Source organism: Protobothrops mucrosquamatus, unplaced genomic scaffold (assembly GCF_001527695.2).
Source record: "Protobothrops mucrosquamatus isolate PMUCROS unplaced genomic scaffold, P.Mucros_1.0 scaffold480, whole genome shotgun sequence".
NCBI lineage: Eukaryota > Metazoa > Chordata > Lepidosauria > Squamata > Viperidae > Protobothrops > Protobothrops mucrosquamatus.
The window spans coordinates 223,083-248,164 of NW_015386800.1; the positions used below are offsets into that span (position 1 = coordinate 223,083).

Genomic DNA, 25,082 nt, shown 5'->3' on the forward strand with positions numbered 1-25,082 from the left:
TGCCCGTTGCTGGTTGGCTAACTAGCAACAGGGTCTTGCCAGCCAATGGAATTGTGTGATTACAAGCCAGGGGAATCCCATAAAAGAGGGCTCCCCTGGCCCAGAGAGCCAGTCCGGATTTACTTTATGCCTTGCCAATAAACCAAGAGCTGACTGTCACTCGACTCGTGTCTTACTGCCTGCGCGATCTAACACTGGCCATTTTAGTTTGGCTGAAGGACAGATGGACATTTGAGGCATATGAGAGGCATCTTCTCACATAACACCTGACCAGTGCTTTCCAAAATGCTTGTCAGGTTCGATGTGAGTATCTTATAAACAAGTGCTCTTTTGAAAGAGTGCGTCAAGAGAGAATTAGCCTTCTGCAGCCATCGGGAATGACAACTGGATTCTGCCAGCTGAATGTCACTCATACTGTCACATTGAGCGCATTACGACAAAATGTGCATCACACAGTGCATTACAGGAAAAAAAAAACCTACCAACAAGGGTTTTATGTTTTTATTACTTTGAGAGAGTGATGTTTTACCTAGTACATTCTGGCACCATGGCTATCCACAGGCTACTTCGGGATGCTCTTAGCTAGAAGGACAGAACTAGATTTGCTACCAACATTACCATTTTTTCCCCCCAGCATAAGTTAAGAATGCAGCCCAATCCTCCAGTTTCATCCTCCTTTGCCCCTGTCAGCAGGCCTATTTGGGGTTTACTGTTGTGCTCAGAAGTAGCCCAATTATGGACACTGAGCACCTTTGCATTTGCAACTCTTGAGCAACTGCACAGGTAGACAGGTAGGCAGTTTCAAGCACTCCCACCTGATCTTGCTTGCATCTCATTGAATGCTAAGAAAAGTTATTGTTAATTGCTTTTGTACCAATTGATAGTACTAAATAGGAGAAAAAACAAAGTTGGGGGAATCCACCAATTGCTTTCCTTAATTTGTCCTGTATTTAAAAAGTATGGACAATTCCTATCACTAGCTTCATTACTGTGGCCAAATAGGGATCAGCAATCCAGGTAGCAAATTTAATTACAATGCACTTTTCTGCTGGTTCAAGGACTAGTAGATAGCTATGCCCTCTATTTAGTGGGAAATGATATGTCTAAAACCATTTAGAGTCAAGATCTTTTTCATTTCTTTCCTGACCTGTTCCTGAAAAGTAGAGGGGTATGAAAAGGACAGACAGCTGTTTTGCTGGCTTTTCTCAATTAATGAAAATCAAATAGTTGTGTAAAAATATGTTAAAAATAGGATAAAACAAAACGTTTTGAGAACAAAAGGTTTGAGTCAGCTAAGCTGTTTTTGCCTTGCTACTAATAAAAATTAACAGGGTAAAAACATCAATGATTTTGATGAGGTAGAACAAAAATAAGCAAAAAGTATATTAGCAACATGGGGAAAATGAATATTAGTGATTAGAATAGAGGCAAAGAAATTTTCCAGTGGATATTTATTTAGCAATATTTACTCAACAACACCTACTGACTTGATTCACATAGTATGCTAAAGCAGAATGTGCTTTGCTTACTTGTGATTTAGTGCGTTGTGTGATGCATATCATGATGGTTTATAAAGTAAGGACTGTGGCTCAGCATACTCTAACATAATTCAAACAAAAATAAAGCCTGGCTACTGCGATAAGTGAATACTGTTACTGAATTGATTTATACATCATGTGAAGCTGTTGTTTACTTACTCATAACTGAATAAACAAAACCAAGCCCAAAATATTGTGCCTGAGGGCAATATGTGAACCTTCCATAGTGTCCAGTGGGTACTGGTTTCAATTCTGAATGTATAAGATTTTCTCTCTTACTAATAGAATAGAATTAAAAATAATTGAATAGATAGATCTTAATTATATTTCCAGAGAGTAACTAGTCAGTTTCCATTATGTATTTATTCTATTAACCTTTTAATTTCCACTGGTAATGTAACTGGCATACTATGTACTTAAATGCAATTTTTATAACTGTGGTTGAATATCTATGTGTGATGGGATAGTTGCATGTGCCTTAACCCCACATTTCAAACCCTGTTCTTTCCTTACTACAAAAAGCTTATCTTATCTAAGAGAAGAAGCTATTGGATATAATCTGTGTGGATATTTCCCTCGGTTCTTATGTTCCTTTTTGGGTTTTTGGCTTCACCGTGGTTAAAAGGGAATTATTTTGTGCTTTTGAGCAACCTTGGGGCTTTGTTGCTTAGTTTGAGTAACTGCCCAATGCTCAAGGGATCCATCTTCATTTATTCTAAGCAGATTTCTGGCATGTCCGGTGTCTGATTTTTCAGAGGTGTTGCTTGTATGACATACTGGTCCAGAGATTAGCCAATCACATTTTAGTCTGAAATGTTGCATGGTCCCAATCTTTTATTTACTTTATGATGTTGTGTGATCCTAGGAAATTGAGTTACTTGAGTAAACAATGACTATAAGTCTTACCTCAGACTGGCAGACTTAGTTACCAAGTCTAGTTGAAGGTTTTACTTTGGGCACATGAAGCTTTGAACAATGGGCAATCTTTGAGGTTGCTTCAATTGTTATAATCAAGGGTGGTCACTGAGATTATCAAAGCAGGTCCTATTGTGTGTACGATAGCACTTAAAAAGTGTCAAGTTGCATGCGCTTGTTGGTGGGTTTTCCCAGGACTGTTTTCTCTTTGGAAGACTCGTCCACCCCATATTAGTACAGTATCTACTATTATACCTTTAGGTGCTGATTGAAGCTACTCCCCTGAAGAATGTTATTGAGGAAGGCTTTTAAAAATTCCACACTCATTTCCAATTTGAAGACATCTCTTTATATCAACTCTTTTAATCTTTTGCACTTGTCTTGTTGCACTTTAATAATTTTTCCATTACAGGGAAACAATACAAAAGATATCTGGAATAAAATCAATGACAAAACAGTAATGTGAAGAGAGCCCTCTCTGGCTGACTTTAAGGGTTTGCCATGCAGTGAAAAGGGAGAAAGGGTTAAAAAAAATCAAGATGGTGGCTGTGACTGTACAATTATTTTTTGTTTGTGTCATTCATGATTGCTGCAATCACCTTGGGTTTTTTGGCTGCCACTTTCTGGTGGATGCCTCTGGTTTGGATTTGAATCCATGTTTGTTTAAACATTATTACAAACGTCTGTGCTTGGCAATCCTGCAGAGATGGGCTATCTAAAACAGTAGAAGAATAAGACAATGTACATGCCCTCATATCTCTTCCAAAGTATGCAGTAGTTCTCAGTGCTTTTGCCTTTCCCTGAACTTGGAATTATTTCCAAGTGCTTGGCAAAACACGAACAGCACTTCAGAGACTTTTGCTAATCCACAGGGTATCATTAATTTCAGTGAGTTGTAGATAACCACAGAGGTGTTTAAGTAATAATACAAAGAATGGGATAGATACGAAGTTGCTTTTCACTCTTACATCAAAGTAAACAAACACAAAGCTAGGACCTGGAGCTCAGAAGATCAAGAAGCATCCACACAGAGAACCAGTTGTTCACATATATGAATCCCACCACTGCACATAGCATGCATTGAAGCTGACATCCAGTGCTAGTTCCAACAACACATGTTCCGACAACACACGGCAGTATCTTAAAAATATTTCACTTTATTTCATACACCTAAAACTCAAAAGGCTGAATGGTTCTTGTTCTGGCCTTCTTTTCTACTCAATATAATCAAGCACAATGTTTTCTTTATCAGCAAACTATCAAAATGCAATTCAGAGAAACAGACAAAACCGAAGTGCTGAGATGGGATGGGTAGAGAAAAAAGCCTTGGAGAGATGGGCGACATACGTAGAAGTCTAATAAAGAAATAACAACAGCAATAATAATAATTGTGAGCAGAGATAACATATATTAATACTAAAAGTACAGTTACCCTTGAAAGGCATTTATCTGAAAACAGATAAGAAGCTTTGGAGAGCCTTATTTAAATACTAATTTAAATACTTAAATATTCATGTAAATACTAAATTAAAAAAATATGACTCATATAGTAATATAGTCAACTGCAGTATTTTTTTTCCTTACACATTTCCAGATTGGATATGGTATGGTAGGTGGGCTATTTCTTCATTAATATGTTACAACATCTTAGAAAGTCACTCTGTCATTATTGTGGCTATATAAATTTTGTCTTTATTAATGAAACATGGCTGGATCATTAGGGTTACCAAATCTTGTATGCAATCACTCAATTGGCTGCTAAATGGCAACAAAAAGCCTTGTATATCAAATTGCTGCTATCTAATGGTGATCTGGATTTCAGCAATTTAGAATTGGTAGTGATGCTATAAGATGCTATAAATTACTTGTATAGAAATGGCCATGGTGTAGCATTTCTGCACTAGGAATTTATGGCACCATTCAGCTATCATTAAAGCAACATAAATCTTAATTCCTGATATGTTGCCCCAGTGATGGCTGAGTGACATTATATATTGCTAGTGCTGAAATGCTCTCGCAGTGTTAAATATCAAGCCAAGAAATCTCTGGTTCTGAATAATAAAGAGGTCAGTACATTTTAAAATGAGGGTGGGAGATGGAAAATATACCAGTTTTGCAAAACAACAAACAAAAAAAGTGCAAAAGGTTGTATTGATTTGTAGGCGTTATTTTAAGAAGCCAAGTAAGTCTCCATTGGGGACTAGAAAATTAGAATCAAATTAAAGCTACCTGAAAATGAATTAGTCAAAACTGCAGCTCTCCTTCAGTCTAGTTAACACCTGGAGCCAGAATGTGATCTGGCTTCACCTGTTGTGCATCCATTCATCTAACTAGTCTCATTATTTTTCTTCATTAATTACTGTAGTTGTTGGTTGAAATGTTTATTATTTCAACAATGTTCTTGTTTTTATGTTCTCTTAAGCTTTCCCTTTCACCTGACGTAAGTCGTTTTACTTTTTTTTTTAAAAGAAAAACATTGCAGAATAGGAATACTGGAAGCAGAATAAGCGAGTAAATCCAGCTATGTGGCTTGTTAGAACTTAACGTGATTTGTAAATCTAGCCCGTTTTGCCTGATGTACAAAATGTGTAAGCCAACTACAATTTATCATGCTGTATTAATCTAGCCTAAGGAGGAAACTGAATGGCTTTAAGAATTTATCTTCCTTGAATCAAAAATTGTTCATCATGGCACTTCTACCCCTGAAATCAAATGCAGGATAACCTTAGGCCACACTACAATGGTTAACCTGAATATGATTGGGAAAAGCAGAGATATTGATATTGATACAAAACACAGGCAATTTAGAACAATAGTCTTCTCTAAAATGAGATATGGGTGTGAGAGCTGGACACTAAGAATGGCTGATTGAAGAAGAATTGATGTCTTTGAACTGTGGTGCTGGTGTGAATTATTGTGTATACCATGGACAACCAGAGCATCCAACAGAGATGCTGACTCATAAAAAAAATCAGACACATCACTAGAAGCCAAAATCAAAGACTATGTCTGATTTATTTTAGTCATGTCATGCATGCAAGTTCATTGGAAAAGTCTATGATGCTAGGAATGGTTCGTGGAACAAGAAGAAGGGGCAAGCAAAAAGCATGCTGGCTTGCTAACTTCAAAACTGATACAAAGATGCTTGACAGGGTAGCATGGAGAGCACTTGCCTATAAAGTTGCCAAGAGTCAGACACAAATGAATGGTTAAAACAACAGTTAACCTAGCCATTCTGTAAACTTGTACTCCTTAACAGACACATACATGTTGCTCTATACTCATCATATTTTCAATGCAGTTAAGATCCACTGAACTCAATAGCATGCAGTGTTGGAAATCTTGTCAATATTATCTCATTGGGTGGTGGTGATGGGGACAAGTTTATCACTGGTTGCAGAAAACAAAAATAACTGATCCAAAGATCCAATTTCAGTGCTTTTACATAAATATTCCTTAATACATTTCAGGCCCAATAGATTCTTCATGAAAAAGTGCCTCACCATTCAATGCACGACAGCGCAACCACTACAAGCTGTGAAAAAGTTAACACTGCCATACATCATTTACCTCTCAGAAACAATTGACAGACTGTTACAACCACATGGCATCACTGTAGCACACAAATTAACTGAAGCCCTCCAAAACATTTTAAGTAAAGCAAGAGACCCAGCAGCCCAAGAAGAAGAAAAATGAATCATCTACAGCATACAGTATAAGGACTGTAACAGCCACTATATCAAGTGGCAGAAAACTAGCAGAGCTCATACAATAAACATCAATTAACAATGAGAAAGCTATGAAAATGCCTTAATTTCACAACACATTGACCGAGTCAACCATAATTTCACCTGGGAAACTAGTCTAAACTAAATCTAAGAACTCTAGAGAATTCCTGGAAGCTTGGCATTCTAACAAATGAAACATCAACAGAGATATAGAGATAAACAACATTTACACACCATTCAAAAATGTATATACAAGAAAATTGACTAATTGACCAGATTCATTCTATATTTAAAAATTTCAATCTTTGTTATACTTATCACCTTTTCTTAAATTTAAGAGTCAAGACAATAGCAAAATTTATAAAACTATTCTTCCATTCCAATAAAAAATTGCTTCCATTTCCAAAGATGCTGCAACCTTTTATGCAAATCCAGGTAGTAAATATAATCATTGATGGTTCTGCCACAGCTGTAAAGCATCCAGAATCTGCGTACTATTCAGTTTATTGACTCTGTAGTGCAGGAGTGTCAAACTGCCGGCCCACTGGCCGATGCGTCATGCTGAAACCACGCCCACCCCATTGCCGGCAATGGAAAAAAAAGTGCGGTATGTCACGACACGTCACATGATGTTGCGAGTTTGACACCCCTGCTGTAGTGACACCAGATAGCCCTTTGGATGCTATGTTGTTTATCTGGGATGCAATGCAAGTGCCAAAAGAGAAATATAAATGAAGATACATAAAAACATAAGTTTAAGAAATAATTGAAAGATGTTTAGTAATATGAAAACCATAACTCAGTAATAGAACACAGACTTTTAATATATAAGTTTCTGGGACCTTCTCAGAACTGCTAGTCATCAGAGCAGGGTAGAGAAACAGATTTTTGGCCTGATAGATTCAGCCTTTAATGACTAATAATCCTAATTATTAGTTACTCTGTGATAGATTTGAATATTTGATTATTAATAAAGTTTGTCTTCATTGATGTATCTTCCTTTATGATGGATGGTTTTTACATGGTGTCATTTGGAATTTGCTCTGGCATAAGATGAGCTATCAGTGCAAATGCCACTTGTTAAGTTATCCTTGAATGATTAAAACTCCCTGTTTTAGGAACATTAACAGTCACAAGCAGTTGTTAGTGTGTTATGGAAGAGGTTACTGTTGTGCAAATTATAGAGTGTTACTGATGCTTTTTAGAGAAAGATTAGTTTAGTTTATGTGTGGGATAGAACTTGAGAAGACAGAAGAAAATGTGAAAACATGGCACTGTTTTGACATCGTTAATGAAGGCTAATAGAATAGCCTCTGCAACTTAGTTTGTTATTGTGGCTCCCAGGCTACCCACACCTCTCCTTTGCTAAGTTCTTTGCAACTTAGCTGTGAAAATTTGCACTCGGTTAGCACAGAAGAGTTGGGCCGCCTCTGAGGGAAAAAGAAATTTATAGCACATATTCTAAAAATAAACATGCAAACTCTGGACTAATTGATGTGTCTTAACACTTTAGATCTAGCCAAAAACAAAAAGTTATTTAAAAAATACTGTTTTTTTAATCTTTTTTTAAAGCTGCAGAAACATTGTACCTGTTCATAAAAAAAATCATTTTTCTTCTTCAGTGTTCTCAGCATCTCCAGTAATCAAGTTGATGCCTTTTCAAAATAAGTATCGAAGGAGAGTTTTAGACAAGAGCAAGATAAGTTTAGTTCAAGTATCCTTTCTAATCAGTGGGAAGATGGAAAACAACCAATCATTCAATTTGTGATATATCCTTAAGTATGTAGGGACAAATGTTAGGGTATGTCGACACACTATTTTAAATGAATGGGGACATGAAATACATTTAGTTCTCTGCTTCCTCATTGTTGTGAAAAATAATACACTAAGTTGATTCCCTGGCTATCACAGAAATTATAGTTGTAAAAATAAATCATAACTTTCAAGTATGTGCCTTGAAGGAAAGATTATCTTATCTTCAGTGAAATGGTAGACCCTTTTGCAACAACGTAGTAATAATACATAATATTCTTGCCTTATAGTCCTTATTTATAGTGTTGTTACATAATCAAGGTTTGAATTAGAGTATAACTGAAAGAAGACTTGAAAATTTGGGGAGAATTTTTTAACCAAGTTTTTGTTACATATTTTGATAATGAGCTTTTTGTTAATCCCAGGCTACATGGTTTGCTAATACATAGATAAAAATCTCAGATATATGAGAAAACAGGCTAGAATATTTCATGACATCTGTGAAATTTGAGTTTTCCAGTGGAAAAGATGTAAAGGAATGAGGCCATGGCAAATGTCTCAGAAGAGACCATTTCTGATTTCTTGGCCCATAAATGTGAGGGGGAAGAGATGTACTTTCAGACTAGCACAATTCTGTTAATGTAACCTAATATAACCTTATGTTAATATTACAACCTCTTTACCACTAGGAGTTGAGCACAACTCAAAGGTATCTGTATTTGCTATAGTGAATTAAAGACATCTTTTTCACATTTGTACAACACAGCCTACATTATAGGAGAGAAGAATTGCAGTCCAGTAAAGTAAGGTAAAATGTGATCTGGATTAAATACCCTGAAACAGTTTAGGAATTGGATAAATGAAAGACTGTCTTTTTCCACAGATTGCTGCTAATAATGAATCATCATGATCAGAGACATAGTTATGTGATTCACTAGAAAAGTTAGATTATTGGATATTAAGGTTTTTTTCCAGTATTAATTATGTAATTATTTATCCTTCCTGGGCAAAGTGAGGTTGGCTTTTCTTATTTATTTGTTTGAACTGTTCCATGTGTAAGGGGTTCAATAATATGTAACATTTGTTCTTCAGTTTTTAACTGTGCTTCCACAGTTAAAGGACTTTCCCTTCTGCTCTCTGATGCAGCCCCCACCTCCAAAATCAACACTGATGTGTCCCCAGCAGTCTGGAGAAATTCAGAAGACTGGCTAGGCCTTTCCCTATGTCATAGTGATAAACCCTTCAATCTATGGGAGACTATATTTTTCAGGGCAGCAGGTGGCAAATTCAATAAGGGATTTACTGTTTAAAAAATACTAACACTCGTAGTCTTTATTAAACTGCTATTAGAATTCACTTGTTGCATCTTTATATTATATACTAATAAACAAATCTATTGGGACAGCCAACTTTTGCTTTGCTTTTAAAATGGCATGAAAATGTGGCTACTTTACGGCAAGTGCGTTTTAATTATATTATAATTTTCTTCCTAGGCTCGGATATTGTTCAGTGGTTAACAAAGAATTTGTCGATAGAAGATCCAGGTAAATGCATCATTTTTATTTATCAATCACCTTCCACTTTGTCCCTGCAAATTTTTTAAACTTGTTCTTTATGATTGTTTAGTCATGGCATGGAATATTGTTTCAGAGAGTTTGAGGATTCTGGATTTTGGGTTGACTCCATATTAAGAAGCATACCATTCTTGCCTTCAAATCTTCCAGTTCCCAGAATGTGGTCCATTAGAGCTTGTTCATAATGAAAGTTTGTGTTTTAAAAATGCTCCTCACTCATGAATTATGTCAATTAAATTAGCTCTCTCTTTTATATGATATTCCAAAGAAAAGGACAAAGTTTATGAACAGATCAAAATACAGAATCCTTTCTCTCAGTGGTTTTCTGCAACTCTGTCCCACTTTTCTTTCAGGCTGATAACTGAAGAACCACAGAAAATCTTCTTACTAGCATGTCTTCCCATCCCATCCCATCCCCTAGTGAGGCTGGGTTAGATACAGATACAATCACTGAATATATATTATATTAATCATTCAAAGTACTTTGGGATTTTTTATGCTGTCATGATTAAAATAGGGACAAGAGAAATATTCAATATAAAAATAGCAGCAACAATGTAGCTAACTTGTAAAATGTAATAATGTCATAAAATCTAAACTCTTATGTTTGGAAAATAAGTCCCCTAAAGATAAAATTGACATATGTGATCCAAAGAGTTTCCAATCCATTCATCAAAGATTTCTGCTAATGGAAACAGTATAGAAACATTTCAAAAGAGAAAATTCTGTTATATATACTACAGGCCTATAAATTAAAAGAAAACTAGAATGTTACAAACATTATTTTAGATATGCCTCTATCCATTCTCCAGAGTCCATTCCTAGAGATCATTAGCTAAAAGATGAACATATTGTTTCTATCTTCTTTTTGCCATTGTTTATTTCCATTCCATTTTCTCTTACTATATTGTCTTATATTGAATCACTCTGTATCTTAATCTTCTCGTTTATTTACATCATGCCTTTATTAGTTTTATGAGGACATATCTAATACTTCTTCCTCCTCCTATTTTCCCCACAACCACAATCCTGTGAAGTGAGATGGGCTAAGAGGAAGTGATTGGCCCAAAGTCACCCAGTTGGCTTTCATGCCTACGGTGGACTAGAACTCATGATCTCCTAGTTTCTAGCCTGGAATCTTAACTACTAGACCAAACTGACTCTCTTTGAATATGATCATGCAGAACTCTTCAATTTGAATTTTAGCTCACCGTTGGAGTAAAAAGAACCATAGATATTTTACAGACAGAATGTGCTGAGAAGTGGGCATGGTTTTAATGGAATTTTCAACAGCAATTCATATAATCAGTGACTAGAAACTTTTTAAGAATTGTTATTGATAGTAGTTGTGGACACTATTTTTTAGTTCTTTCAGAAGATGATGCAGTAAAAACTCTTGTTTTTATCCTGTGGGTTTCTTATATCTACAGTGTATATTGTACTCTTTTTTTTAATGTGTACATGAAGACACTGAGGAATTTTATCCATAGATCAGGGATTAAATCATAACAATGCACTGAATAACAGCAAATTCTGTATCATCTGAAATGATGCTAAGGAGCCTAAGGTGGAGTCTTTGAACTGTACCCTCAGTGCAGTGAGGGATTTGATATGGGGAAGAAAGTGAAGTTCACCCAGACATGGAGGAAATTCTCTTGATCAGTAGATGATCTAATAGGGTGGTGAGGAATCCAACCCATTCAAGTTAGGGCAGCAGTATCTCTGAAAGGTCAGGTTTCCAATTTGCACATGACTTTGGATTCTGAACAGTTTGGCAGGGACTCAGATAGCAAGAATGCCTGAAAACGCCTTTGCACAGCTTTATCCAGTTTGCCAGCTGTGCACTATTTGAGGAAAAAAAGATCTGGCTACAATGACTCATACCTTAATCACCTCTTATTTAGGAAGAGCATAGGAGATAGGATTGCCCTTGAAAACATTCTGAAACTACACCTCATATAAACTGCAGTAACTAAACTTCTGCAGCCACAATTTCAAGCTTGTGGTTCATTTTTGGCACAAATCAAAGGATTGGTTTTGATCCACATATTCCTAGATAAACCTCCAAGTGGCCTCAATGACCCTCTAAAAGAATTCAAATGACCGGCTGTCTGCAAGGAATATAAATCTTTCCATTCCCCACCATCCAGTCAGAGCTGAAGAAGTTTCTTGGATGAGAAGCGAAATGTCTTCGAAGAAAAACAAGAAAGTCCAGTTGCCTCTTGAAAAAGCATCTTTGGGACAACCATGACCTGGATGACTGAGAATCTCCATAGATGCTCCGTAATTTACAATCCTCACTGGAAAATCTATAATTAGACTAGATTGTTTGGAATTAAAAATGGGGCATCTTTGGTAGTGGCACCCTGATTGTTGCAAAGGAGGTGAGATTAACTTACACTGTTTTAAGCAAGTGATAAAGATTGTTGTTCTATTGGGATTTTGAAGAATGTACATGTGTTGTCACTCTTCAGTTTAATACTGCTCTCAGGGTTTTTCCCCCTCTAATGCAGAAAATGGTTTTCTGAATTCGGAAAATATGCAGTGTACAGAGAGAGAAGGGGAAAAAGCAGATTGAGAAAGGCAAGAAAACAGAGCTGAATTTAAACTATACCACCAACCTGACAGCATCTTATGGTAGAACATAGACTGTAGAACATAGAATAACCGGGTTGGAAGGGACCTTGGAGGTCTTCTAGTCCAACCCCTTACTCAGGCAGGAGACTATACATTCCAGACAACTGATTGTCTAATTTCTTCTTCATATCTCTCTCTTTACTGCATTTTTGAATATAGAGGACTGTGAATCCAAGTTGTAATATTAAACAGTATTACCTTTTCAGGCATGCATTAACAGGTAATATTTCTATAATTCCAGCTCCCTCATGGGTACAGAGTCAATACTGTTTTGCTGTTTTTGAGGTTAGAGAACTACTGTAGGTTTAAGCCCTTATGAATACAGACAACTTTTTGGCCTCTGTAAAATTTGCTCTGGCTATTAAGAGAAAGATTGCAAACTACTTCGTAAAACTTTTCTCTCTCTCTCTTTCTGTCTCTCTTTCTCTCACACACATAAGATATAAATGTAGATGTAGATGTGGACGTGAATGTAGATGTTGATATTGGTGTGAATTCCACACAGTGTCTGGCAGTATCAATTCTGTTGCTTCCTTTGGCTATGGAGATACGTGTTTTCAAATCCTTTGCAGAAGCACCTAGCAGTTGAGCAGCCTGGGTGCTTTTAATGTCAGGGGTGATAGTACCTCACAGCTTGCTGCTTTTGAGGGCACAGAACTGAGAAATCTCATCTTCACACTGTTAAAATGTTGTTGTATGGTGTGAATGTGTTAGCAGCACATATAGCTCTTGTTATTCATATAGCTTGCATTTATTACATTTAATTTAAAGTGATGCTGCTCTTTTTTGCATTAGAACTAGAAGGATTAGAATGAGAAGAAGTCTTTGTGTATTCTTTTAGGAGAGAAATACTATAGCCCAAGTGAGAAACTCTTGTGTTTTCTTTGTAGGCCTTAATCTCTTATGCTCCATCTTCAGCAGAGGTACATGGCTATGTCTTACACAGCACCCATTTTATTCTGACAAAAATGGTTAAATTAAAAGATAATTTAAGAATGATGATTAAGTAAGTTTTGCTTAAACTGACATGAAACTTCTTTCACTGAGTATTGAAGGTGACCCACTCAGCATAATGAAACTTGTCCTTCTGAAGGTTCTTTGTATCCTAAAAACAACTTACATGCCATTTGCAGAAGTAATTAACAGAGGAAGTGGGCAGATTCAGACAGGTTTGTTGACATGCATAGCAGAGACCAAGAATAAACTGTTGGCTCTAAAGTCTAAGCTTCATAGCTATACAATGTTGAGAATATGGGCTTCTCTCCACCTTTCCAAATGTTGATATTTATCCTATTTGTATTTAATTGCCACAGCGAATGGCAGATGCAGAAAACAGGGCAAATATGAAAAAGTAATTTTGGAGCATTTGTTTTAAAGCTTCTAAGATCCCACGACAAGGGGATCTACATAAAAATAGTAGAATATGTCTGTATTGGGTGCTAACTATTGTGATATTATTTGTTTCCTTGAAACGGCATAGATAGTTTGCACCTGTTAATGCATGCTGTAGTTCCTGTAACTGTGCTTGTATATTCAGCTTTCAATATTTTAGCTGGTAACGTTGCATTTATCTTGCACACGTGTCCCAATACATCAATGGTACAGGTGAATGAAGACCTAAAAACCTCTATCATTAGGTACCAGAAGCACCATCTGGGACATCGACGGTACAGATTGTGGTATTAATCATTTTAAAAATATCATTCAATTAATCTTATACTTCTAATTATATGCTAATGCTAAATGTTCTTATGTCAGCTTATGACAGAATTGGAGCAAGGACTGAAAAGTTTAGAGCTGTGAAACTTTTTCAACAAGATACTATTTTAAAACTTCAATACTCCACTTCTGTGTATCATAGATAGCTCCTTTAATTTGAAATTGGAATCTCTTGCGGCCATGCAAATTGATTTATCTCCCCATTACCACTGTTATTAATGCAAACATGATTTCATATACAAAAACTCTCAAATCAATCTTAACTTTTGGGGGCATTATCCCATTCTTAAGGATTTCCTTAGTGACGATTGGAGGCAGGTGGCCTTAGTATTCAGTGCTTTTGTGAAGGATGTAATGATGGCTTAGTAAAAAACCTTATGAAGACACTGCGAGGTGTTGGGCAGATGTGCTCAGAGAAATAATCCTTTCTTTTAAATGCTTGCAAGCTTCTAAGAGCCTCCTTGGACAAAGGCATTTTGAGTAGGACTGGGCCATTGTTAATTTTTAAGAGCTGTTTCCTCTTCCTTCCACAAATGTAGGATCTTTTTTCTGGGACAGAGAGAGGCCACGTTGGGTGCTCCCACGGCTTATTCCGTTTATTAATTTTATTTAAAACATTTTTATAGCTTCCCAGCTATAAATTCCCACCTGGGATCTCAGAATGAAATCAACCCAGCTTCAAAGGGTGATTGAAACAAAAGCATCTTCAGTTCTGCAACCCATATTATATTTGCAGGATTAAGTGTCCTCTTAATCAATTTACATTTTCAGCATAATAAAGTTGGCACCTCAACTCTCTGAAGTAATCGATAATTAGGAAAACTATTTTTGTTGAATTCAACTCACATTAACACCTTAAAAAATCAATCAAAAATCAACTGTGGAGTCATTGGAGTTTTCTTAGCTTGGTTGTTAGCTTACAGACATTTTCTTACCAGATACCACTGATGATGTTACTTACTTTTGTAATGAAATGACTGCAAGCAAACAACCAAGCTCAGAGAGCATCAAGGACTCCACCTAAAAAACATATTTAATATTTTTTAAAACCTTTGACCATTGGTTAATTAGAATTACAGTTAGTATAGGTATGCCAAGTTCCTAATCCAATGTTCTTGCAAACAGCTAAAGTTCAATGTAACAATATTATTTAACTGATTATTAAAAAAATATCACAGATCAGAAAAACCCCAAAACACATTTCAGTGCTATTAGTAATTTAGGATAATAGATGCTGCTAATGTGTCTAGACAAATTGTGAGATCAAAATATGTTTTAATTGCATATATTGTCATTCTGCAGTTTTATCCCTATTAGCCAATGCATGAAAAATAAATTACCTGCAATTTTCAAAGTGGACTTATGCTGCAGGATTATATTAATGCACCTGTTATCCCATCTCTTTAATATCATGTATACAAAAATGCTGATTATATACGTTATATACTTTGGACTTAATGTCCTTAATAATTGAAATAATACTTGTTTACTCTTTCATTCTAAAGGCCAGTTATTCTAAAGGTCAGTCCCTCTTTTTCCTACTGCAATAGCATTGATTTATGCAGTTCAATCAGTATTCTGTATAAGGGAATGAATGTCCAATTTAGCAGATATAAAAGATTTATATAGTCCAGATGTAGGTTGTCTTACTTATGCCCTCAAAACTTCGTCAACTTTACTTTTCAAACGTAGTTGCTTTGATTTTTAGTTCTATTGCCCTGAGACATGTGTCGTAATATGACAAGAGAACAGAAGCCTTAGTTTCAAATATTTTAAAGTGAATAAATTAATAATGATATATAGGAAAATTAGTGCCTATTCTCAAACTTTTCCTCGGTAAGAATATGGAGATTATGCTGTCTAATACATTTTCTCAAGCTGCACGTGGCTTCATGTGTTCATAGCATAAAGATAGAGCCTACCGAATTGGTTCCTATAGCAGAAGAAGAATGAAAATCCTTAAAACTTCTGTTCTGTTAAAACAACTCACATGCATGATCATTTCCTGCCTTAAGGTTACATCATTAAAAATGCCAGCTGCATTGGAGTTGCTTTTAGGAAAATGACTCTGTGCATCTTATGTAACAAGTAGAAGGCACTAGGATCCCAGTTCTCCAGAAAGAGTAGTTACTTCCTCACATTGATGTTAATCAATGCTCCGTGATAATAGCAAGGAAGCTATATTCCTCCACTTGTGACTTCCTGTAACCCACCCATATAACCCAGCTCAAGGCCTTTGCTCTCCTCACATTCTATTACAATTTCAGTTTTCAAACTTCCCTTTGCATACAATTATGACCTGGGGGTTTTTCGGCATTGTGATATTTTAATTCTCATTATTATTATAATGTGTCCAACACTGCAGGCTTTCAAAAAGAGACTGGACAACTATTTGTCTGAAATGGTATAGGGTCTCCTGCTTGAGCAGGGGGTTGGATTAGAAGACTTCCGAGGTTCCTTCCTACTCTACTATTCTATGGTCTATTATAGTGACTTTTAATTTTAAGATATGATTCCACATATCACAAACTGTAAAAACATTACAAGAGGTGAAATTTAAACTCTTCCATTTACACATTAAAAATACAGAGCACTTCTGTAGGATACTTTACAAATATGCATGTGTCACATATATAACTGACTTTATAAGCGGGGAAAGATGGAGGTAAGGAATAACAGTATGTCTTCCTTATTTTAAGCTGTCAATCTAGAGAAACAGGTTGATGCATGTCATGAACTTAAGCTACACATTCTGTGAATCTTGTTACCCACCCACCACACAGGGATGTGGGTGGATTTACTGTATATGTTTCTGTGGTATTTTTGCCACTTACGTATTGGTAAAGAAAGTTGGACTATATGATGTCTAAAACTGATTACAGAGTCTATATGTATCTGATGAAATTCATTAAGAATGAAACCAGTCATATATTGGCTCCTGTTGATCAGCTAGGGCAGGGGTAGGCAACCTTGGCTCTTTTATGACTTGTGGACTTCAACTCCCAGAATTCCTGAGCCAGCACAGCTCAGGAATTCTGGGAGTTGAAGTCCACAAGTCATAAAAGAGCCAAGGTTGCCTACCCCTGAGCTAGGGGCAAAAAACACCACAGGAAAGATGGAGGGCCAACATTAAAATATATATCATACAGTATCAACAGTACAGGTAAGTTGATGAGGCAGGTGAATTTCTCTGGAAAAAAAAATCTTGAAAATTTTCTAATACATTTTCTAATAACACAAAAAAGTGGGTCACCCAAAGTTGTAGAAGACCATGTTAAATAACATGATAAGGTGCCTAAATTCAGAAGGAGGTTTGACACCTGTTCAAACTAACTCATTAAAAAACATAAGCTTTTATGAGCTGTAGCTCACTGATGTAGGATTTCAGATGAAGCAAGAGACAGGGGGAGAAAGAGTAGTTATGCAGTAGTAAGCTACACAAGATGCCGATTACAAATATCTCATCAATTAGTAATTGTAAGGTGCTAAATTTCCATTGTGCTGGTTAATTATGTGTTCAGAGACAGCCTGAAACCTTTTGATGTGTGTGAGTTCCACAGTCCCTTGCTCTACAGTTTTGTTGTTCCAGAATGATACCTTGGGATCTATAACGATACCTTGGGATCCTTGGAAGCTAACATATTCTGATACTACTTTGACCTTGTAACTCATGATGACTTAAAGGAAGAGCAAATAACATTACCTCTAATCCTGTGTGCAAAGTTGTCGGGGTCTGTGATAGTGCTGTTGGGGTAAATGTGGGGTAAAAGCAGACATATGGGTTTTCATGTTAGACTCAGGTTTCTACTGTTTCTTGAGATTAACTAGGAAAAAAATCTAAATGATGGATGAATAAACACTATTAATAGTTACATTTTAGAAATCAGCTTGGTAATTAGCAAACTACTCCCCATTATTAAAACACAAATATCCCTCAACAATCCCACCTTTTCAGTTATTCCAGAGGAATTTTTAAAGGGCCCAAGAACAAATGAAAATTGTATTCTAACGATTCACAATATTATGGAATAACAGTAGAGTGGAAGTTTAGTATTCAGCGCTTGTTTTCTTCATTCTTGGCTTCATCATCATCCCATCCTGTTTTGTTCCCATCCAGGCATCCAAACTTGGCAAATTCAGCAATAACTATATTCTGCTCCAAAGCAGCCAGCAGGACCCTTGGTTTTAGGGCCTGAAAAATGGTATCTTTCCCTCTTCATTATGTGTGACAACTTCTACCTTTTTTGCTTAGTCGTCTTAGAAGAAATTCTAAGAGTTACCCTGTCTAACTTGATTTAGGGACCTTTAACACTGTCTTAGTTTTTTCTAGCTGTTTTGCATGCCTGGCTTTATAAACACAATAATATACCGTAACAGTAATTTCATTGTTTTGGAAGGCTTATAGGCCTTTTGATGTTGCAGTCTCTCTGATACAATGCACCACTCTCTCGGTAAGAAATAAACCTTGAGCATGAGTGCAACTATGCAAATCATATATAATAAAATTGAATTGTTCCTGAGATTTTGAGGGTGTTTCCCACAAATAAAGAACATGTCCTGTTGCCAGCTGCCCTATCTCAAAAATACTTATCCTGAAAATTGGACTTCAAGCTTTAGTAATGAGATTAAAGATTGTAATGATTTAGGGTCTTGATGCTTCAGAAAATACATCTTTTATTGTGTATTATATTAATTTTTGTTGAGGGAGCAGTTCCCACAGTTGGTAAGGCTACGGGTGAGGGCTACTCTATCTAAAAATCCCTGGTTTTGGAATATTTTCTCTGAAAGCCAGACTGGTGCCAGGGTTGACAGCTGTTTAGCTGGCATTTGAACCTGGCTGTTATCCCATTGTTTTTTTATTGCTGGGTATTATTCTAACAATTTATTATTTTACTTCAGTTTAATTTTTATCTAATATATTTAAGGGTTGTAACTTACTCTGAGGATCTTAGAATGGTGGGCAGAGTAGAAATATTTTAATAAATAATAAATCTAATCTTAAAAAAAGTAAAATAAAATAATATGATTCTGTTATGGGAACGTGTATTCTACTTGCATAGTCCAGGTAAATAAATGCCAGGTAACATTGCTTGGTTGACTAGAGGAGCACTTTAGTTAAAAATCTGCTTCAATGTGTCCCAGAAAAATTGAAACTTTCTCTTCACAAAATACACTGCACATAAAACATCTGACATTGAACTTTCAACTGCTATAGTAACCATGAAGCAAAGGCTATATTTGTATTTTGGAAATGAAAGCTATATTTATATTTCTGAAAATTCATTATTTAAAATATGTTCCATTATATTCAGAATATCATTCTGGAACTGCAATTGTGTTCAAGTATTTATTAGTTGAATTTCAATATGAAAAGAACCTATTCTATCTCCTGTTCCATTCTATGATGCCTAAGAAAGAGAGAGGCACTTGTGTTTGAATGGGGAAAACAGACTAATCTCTGCCGTATACAGTTATTTTAGTAATTTATATGATGACTAATAGAATTATCTACAGTGCTTAAGAAACACATTAAAAAGTTACTCATAAAGGTCTTAAATTAATTTCTGATAATAAATAGACAAATGAATTAATAAATGATCAAGACCCATGAGAAGAATTTATAAACTGTAATTCTGGGGAGGGGAAAATGATCCTTTGATAACTTTCCTATGAGACTGAAAAAAGTTGAGGAAAGACATTATAAATCCCCAAACAGGAGGGAACAGTAACTATAAAGGAAATTGAAGAAATGCAAATAATCCTCGCTTAGCGACCATGACTGGGATCACTGACTCTGTCACTAAGTGCCAAAGTTGCTAAGTGGAAAATAATCTGTTATGACATCACTTCCCATTTGGTCATTAAGCAAAACATCATATGGCAGTGACTTGCAATTTTACTTCCGTGTTCTCCATTACTTTTGCTTTTTACAAGCCAGTGGTCAAACTTACAAAGAGTGATTGCATAACCGCAGGACACTGCAAAAGTTGTGAATGTGTGCCAGTTGCAAACCCCCTGAATGTTGATCAAATGGGATGCTGCAATGGTAGTAAAGTTGATTGCAAAGCTTAATTTTTTTTTACATTACCATAACTTTCACTTTAAATGAAGCAGTCAGTAAAATAAAGACTACCTGTAATCTGGAAAAGAAATTAAAAGAAAAAAACGGAATCTGACATGAACTTTGTATTAGATTGTTTTAGGATTATCCATCCTTTGAGATTTGTTAACAATAATTTTTATTTCTCACTGCTGACTTATGCTGGCTGAAGATCATGAAGTTGAGAAAAGCTGCTGTACTAGGCAATTCATTTCATCATCATCATCATCATCAAAAGACAGTGAACTGTCTTCTTTTCCTGAAATACCTGGGATCAAACTTGAATCATCTTTGTTATCATTAAGATGATAAGTCACAGAATCCTAAAGGGAAAAAGCCATTAGGCTACTCAGTCTATCCTGCTGCTTAATGCAGAGGCTTCACTTAAAGCATCTCTGGCATAAATCTAGCTTCACTATCCAGTGAAGGGGAGCTCATCACTATAACTGATCCTTTGTTGTATTGTTAGGAATATTTTTTTTCTAACGTTCAGTCAGAATCTGCCTTCCTGCAGATTTCATGTTCAGCCCCCTGGAACAATGGAGATGGGTCACGACCTCCTTCTGTACAAATTTCCCCGATATTGAGTGGTGTAGCTGATGTTTGCAGTAGGAAATCTAACCTTTACATCACTTGACAAAAAAAATGCAACAGACTCTCCACTCTAGATGAATGTATAGTATTTATAATTTCGGTGTTATCGTTTGTTTATTTGCTTGCTTGCTTAATTCACAATAACATCTCAACAGTAACAGCAATGTGCCCCCAGTGCCTCTTGTCTCTTTACCCACACTAAGTCGTCTCAAAAGGGGTGACAACTAAACGCAGCAGGACTCTCTCCATATGCCCAGACAGGTTTGGAGAAGAGGAGGTGGTAGAGGAGGAGGAGATGACAATTCTTTTCCTAATCTCTTCTTCCTACAAACCCTGATGAAACAGATGGAACTGTAAAGGAGGGAGGAGCTCCTGTCCCATGCAGTACATGCCAGCTGTCTTTGTCTATCTCATCTTTAGAAGAAAGGAGTTAGTTACTCATAACTTTCTTTCTCCTGTGCTTAAGGTCAGAATGTAGGGGACACAAAGTAGAGTGTCCCTGTGGCATATTTCCACATTCTCTGAAACTCAGTTTTAATTTTTTAAAATCCATTTTTGGGAGTAGTAACTAAAAAGAACAAGTTTTTTGAATATGCATTACTTTTGTTAAGTGGGACTATTTAAGCTTGCTATTAAAAAGAACAATAAGGTGTCCCCAAGATTACTGGCCAGAATAGTCAAAGTACCTTGTATTCAACTTATTTTAAAAATATGCTCTTAGTATAAAAGACTGCTGAAGAAACCTCATGTAACTCCTCTGAGTTACTCTTTTATAAGAACAGAACAGAACAGAATAACACAGTTGGAAGGGACCTTGGAGGTCTTCTAGTCCAACGCCCTGCTCAGGCAGGAAACCCTATACCATTTCAGACAAATGGCTGTCCAGTCTCTTCTTAAAAACTTCCAGTTTTGAAGCATTCACAACTTCTGGAGGCAAGTTGTTCCACTGATTAATTGTTCTAACTGTCAGGAAATTTCTCCTTAGTTCTAGGTTGCTTCTCTCTTTTATTAGTTTCCATCCATTGCTTCTTGTCCTGCCTTCAGATGCTTTGGAGAATAGCTTGACTCCATCTTCTTTGTGGCAACCCCTGAGATATTGGAACACTGCTATCATGTCCCCTCTCGTCCTTCTTTTCATTAAACTAGACATACCCAATTCCAGCAGCCTTTCCTTATATGCTTTAGCCTCCAGTCCCCTAATCATCTTTGTTGCTCTTCTCTGTACTCTTTCTAGAGTCTCAACAACTTTTTTTACATCATGGTGACTGAAACTGGATGCAGTATTCAAGTGTGGCCTTACCAAGGCATTATAAAGTGGTATTAACACTTCACGTGATCTTGATTCTATCCCTCTGTTAATGCAGCCTAGAACTGTGTTGAAGCTGTGTTATCATCACAAAGCTTTTTGCATGGAGCTGCCTTATTAATGTTTTTGTATCCTTGTCATCAGCATTCATTTTTTTCTTGGAAGCACATGGCAATATACACTATTGTTATCCTTACAAGAACAACCTTGAAAGAAGGTAACTGATCTAAAGTTACCTTGTAAGCTTTGTAGTTGAGGAGGGACTTGAAAATGGATCTGTTCAGTTCAAGTTTAACCACTTCACTATTATATTACTCTGCCTCTTCATAAGTGGGTCATGTTTGAAGCCCCATTGTACTCGTGATGATTTGCAGCAGGGTTATAACAGGTTATAAGGTCATCCATGAGGGATTTCTTTAAATAACCTACAAAGAGCAACTATGTGATAATGAACATTATAATGGATTATCCCAATAGACACAAATTCAAAGAATATCAAACCAATTAATTGACTGCAGAATGGGCTTTGCCTATATAAATATATTCTTAGAGCACTTTATTACTGTGGAATAGCAATGTTTGATTTTATAATGTGCTTATTGTTCTGATGATAAACAACCATTCCATCATCTATGTTAGGATGTCCAAGTTTTTTTATTGAGAAAAAAAACATTTTTAATAGAGTTTTCCCAATCTAAATTCAATACAACTTAATGTTTGATTTCTCTTGTTGCCTTCTGTTCTTAATACGTGGTAAACACAAGGATATTAATATTTTTTTTCATGATTAAGGGTGTTGACATGAGAGCAAGGGCAAAGGACAACACATGCTTTATGATGTCATCATGAGAATGTCTTTGCATAAGACATCATTGCATAATTACAGCTTATGCACAGTGATGGCAAGTGCTCTTATTTTAATATTATCATGGCTATCAATTGTAAGAATGAATTTCTTTCCTATAATTTATATAATTTATTCAGTTATAATTTATTATAATTTCCTATAATTCCTATAATTGATAATTTCATCAGCCAAATTGTCACTGACTCATGAAAATTCTACCATAGAAGGGTTCTAACATCCCTCAAGTAGGAAAAAATGCATGAAATAAAACATGACAATGTTTTTGTCTCCTTCTGGTGTAGTGGAAGCCCTTCATTTGGGAACACTTATGGCAGCCCATGGTTATTTCTTCCCTATCTCAGACCATGTTCTAACTCTGAAGGATGATGGTACCTTTTATCGGTTCCAAGTAAGTTTTTACAGCATTGTTTTTTAAACCTTAACTAATGATTAGAAGTGGAGTTATTCACCCCAAACAGTAAGCAATTCCCTTCATAAAGTGATGGTCTAATCCAGGGGTAGTCAACCTTGGCTCTTTTATGACTCGTGGACTTCAATTCCCAGAATTCCTGAGCCATCTTAGCTGGCTCAGGAATTCTGGGAGTTGAAGTCCACGAGTCATAAAAGAGCCAAGGTTGACTACCTCTGGTCTAATCAATATGTACCTCATTCTGTCAGATAGAGATATTTTCCTTTTCCCCACAGAGAGTCTCTTAATATTATGTTAATGTAATAGTCTCCCCTCCCTTGATGCTTCCTAAATGATCTGATCTATAATCACTAGAACTTCTAGAAAATATGGCCAGTGGGTATGAATTATGGAAATAGTAGTATTGGGGAAATCTATACATTTGGCCTTTCATAAGCAGCACCACTATTTTCATTTTAATATATAGATAATTTACAGCTTTTTTCTTTCTTCTAATCCATAGCTAGATTAATTGTATGAAAAAGTATATACTAGGGTGATATGTCAGTGAAGATTCTCAGTCACCCAGAAAGAGTTGTCTGGAAGTTAAGCCATGGCAACTTTTTTGGTTTCAAGCCAAAAGGTTGGCATGACTCAACTTCCAGACATAGGCTAGGGCAGGGGTAGGCAACCTTGGCTCTTTTATGACTCGTGGACTTCAACTCCCAGAATTCCTGAGCCAGCATGGCTCAGCTTGGAAACCATTCCCTGTCCCCTCAGCATGGCTGGCTCAGGAATTCTGGGAGTCGAAGTCCATGAGTCATAAAAGAGCCAAGGTTGCCTACCCTTGGCCTAGGGCCTTTTGACAAATAGGTGAGCCACAGAGTTTAATTACGCAGCTAAAACGTGGTTTCAAGCTATTCATTACAGTCAAGGCAAGTCCTTGCATTCAAGAACAGTTCAGAATATCTAGAAAAGATGAAGAATTCTCGTTTATAGAAGCAACTGATTTCAGCTTAATATTGGGTTACTTGCACAATTTCAGAATAGGGAGTGCTAATAGGAGATTTTGTTTTTGCATTTAATGCCCTACCCACAGCATTAAAACTTCAACACAACAACAATAACATCAAAAATACATAGCTTTAGCATTGTCACACAAAAAGAGTTGTTGGGAACAAGGTGGTATATAAATTGAATGGAATTAATTAATTAACACAGCTATTCAAACATGCAAATTTATTCAATCAACGATTCTCAAGAACAGCAAATTTTATCATATTTTCTAGCTGCCCATCTCATCTACAGTGATTCAAAAATTGACATTCAGAATATGTATCATGTGTTGCTTTGTCCAATTTTTTTTTCTTTGTTTTGTTTTGCAGACACCCTATTTTTGGCCATCTAATTGTTGGGAGCCGGAAAATACAGATTATGGTCAGTGTGCATCTCACCTCTTTCAGTCTGGAGTCTTGCAATTAATGGACTAATCTGTTAATTTACAGTTTATAATTAAGTAACTCTTAGTTGTATTTTTCAAACCTAGGGCGAGAGCTGCTAATGCTGAGCTTAAGATTGGCTTTAGCTTACAAAGTTTATTAAGGCAGAGGCGCATAGATTGGGAATACAAAAATGCATCTCCTTTTGCAAAGCTACCGACATTTATTTAGGAGAAGACTCAAAGACTGCAAAACTGACATTTGTATTATGACAGGCAACAGGTCAAGAAGGTCCAAAGCTGAAAACTAATTCAGGGCTGGTCAAACAAGAAGTTATGTGAATGTAGACATGAATAGCATGGGCCCCATGTGGTAATATCTTCCTTATATTATTTAGGCATTAATAGTTCTTTAGGTAGGTTTTTAGTTACAGTAATACAATGTTCTTACAGTCTGCTAATTTTGTTTGTAATAATATTTATGATATAATTATAGATTAAAGGTTCTATACATTATAACTAAAC

The 25,082-nt window shown here is 36.1% G+C and overlaps 1 protein-coding gene across 5 annotated transcripts in view; it reads left to right on the forward strand.

Moving 5' to 3' along the window:
• Positions 1-25,082, forward strand: part of RGS7 (regulator of G protein signaling 7) — a 174,481-nt gene that overhangs the window by 100,831 nt on the left and 48,568 nt on the right. For 4 of the 5 annotated variants that reach the window (XM_015816681.1, XM_015816683.1, XM_015816680.1 and 1 more), the window contains exons 3-5: positions 9,427-9,477; positions 23,013-23,119; positions 24,505-24,556. In XM_015816681.1, coding sequence (XP_015672167.1) covers positions 9,427-9,477; positions 23,013-23,119; positions 24,505-24,556 — 210 coding nt within the window. The remainder of the gene's footprint in view (positions 1-9,426; positions 9,478-23,012; positions 23,120-24,504; positions 24,557-25,082) is intronic. The other variant, XM_015816684.1, reaches the window with a different exon arrangement.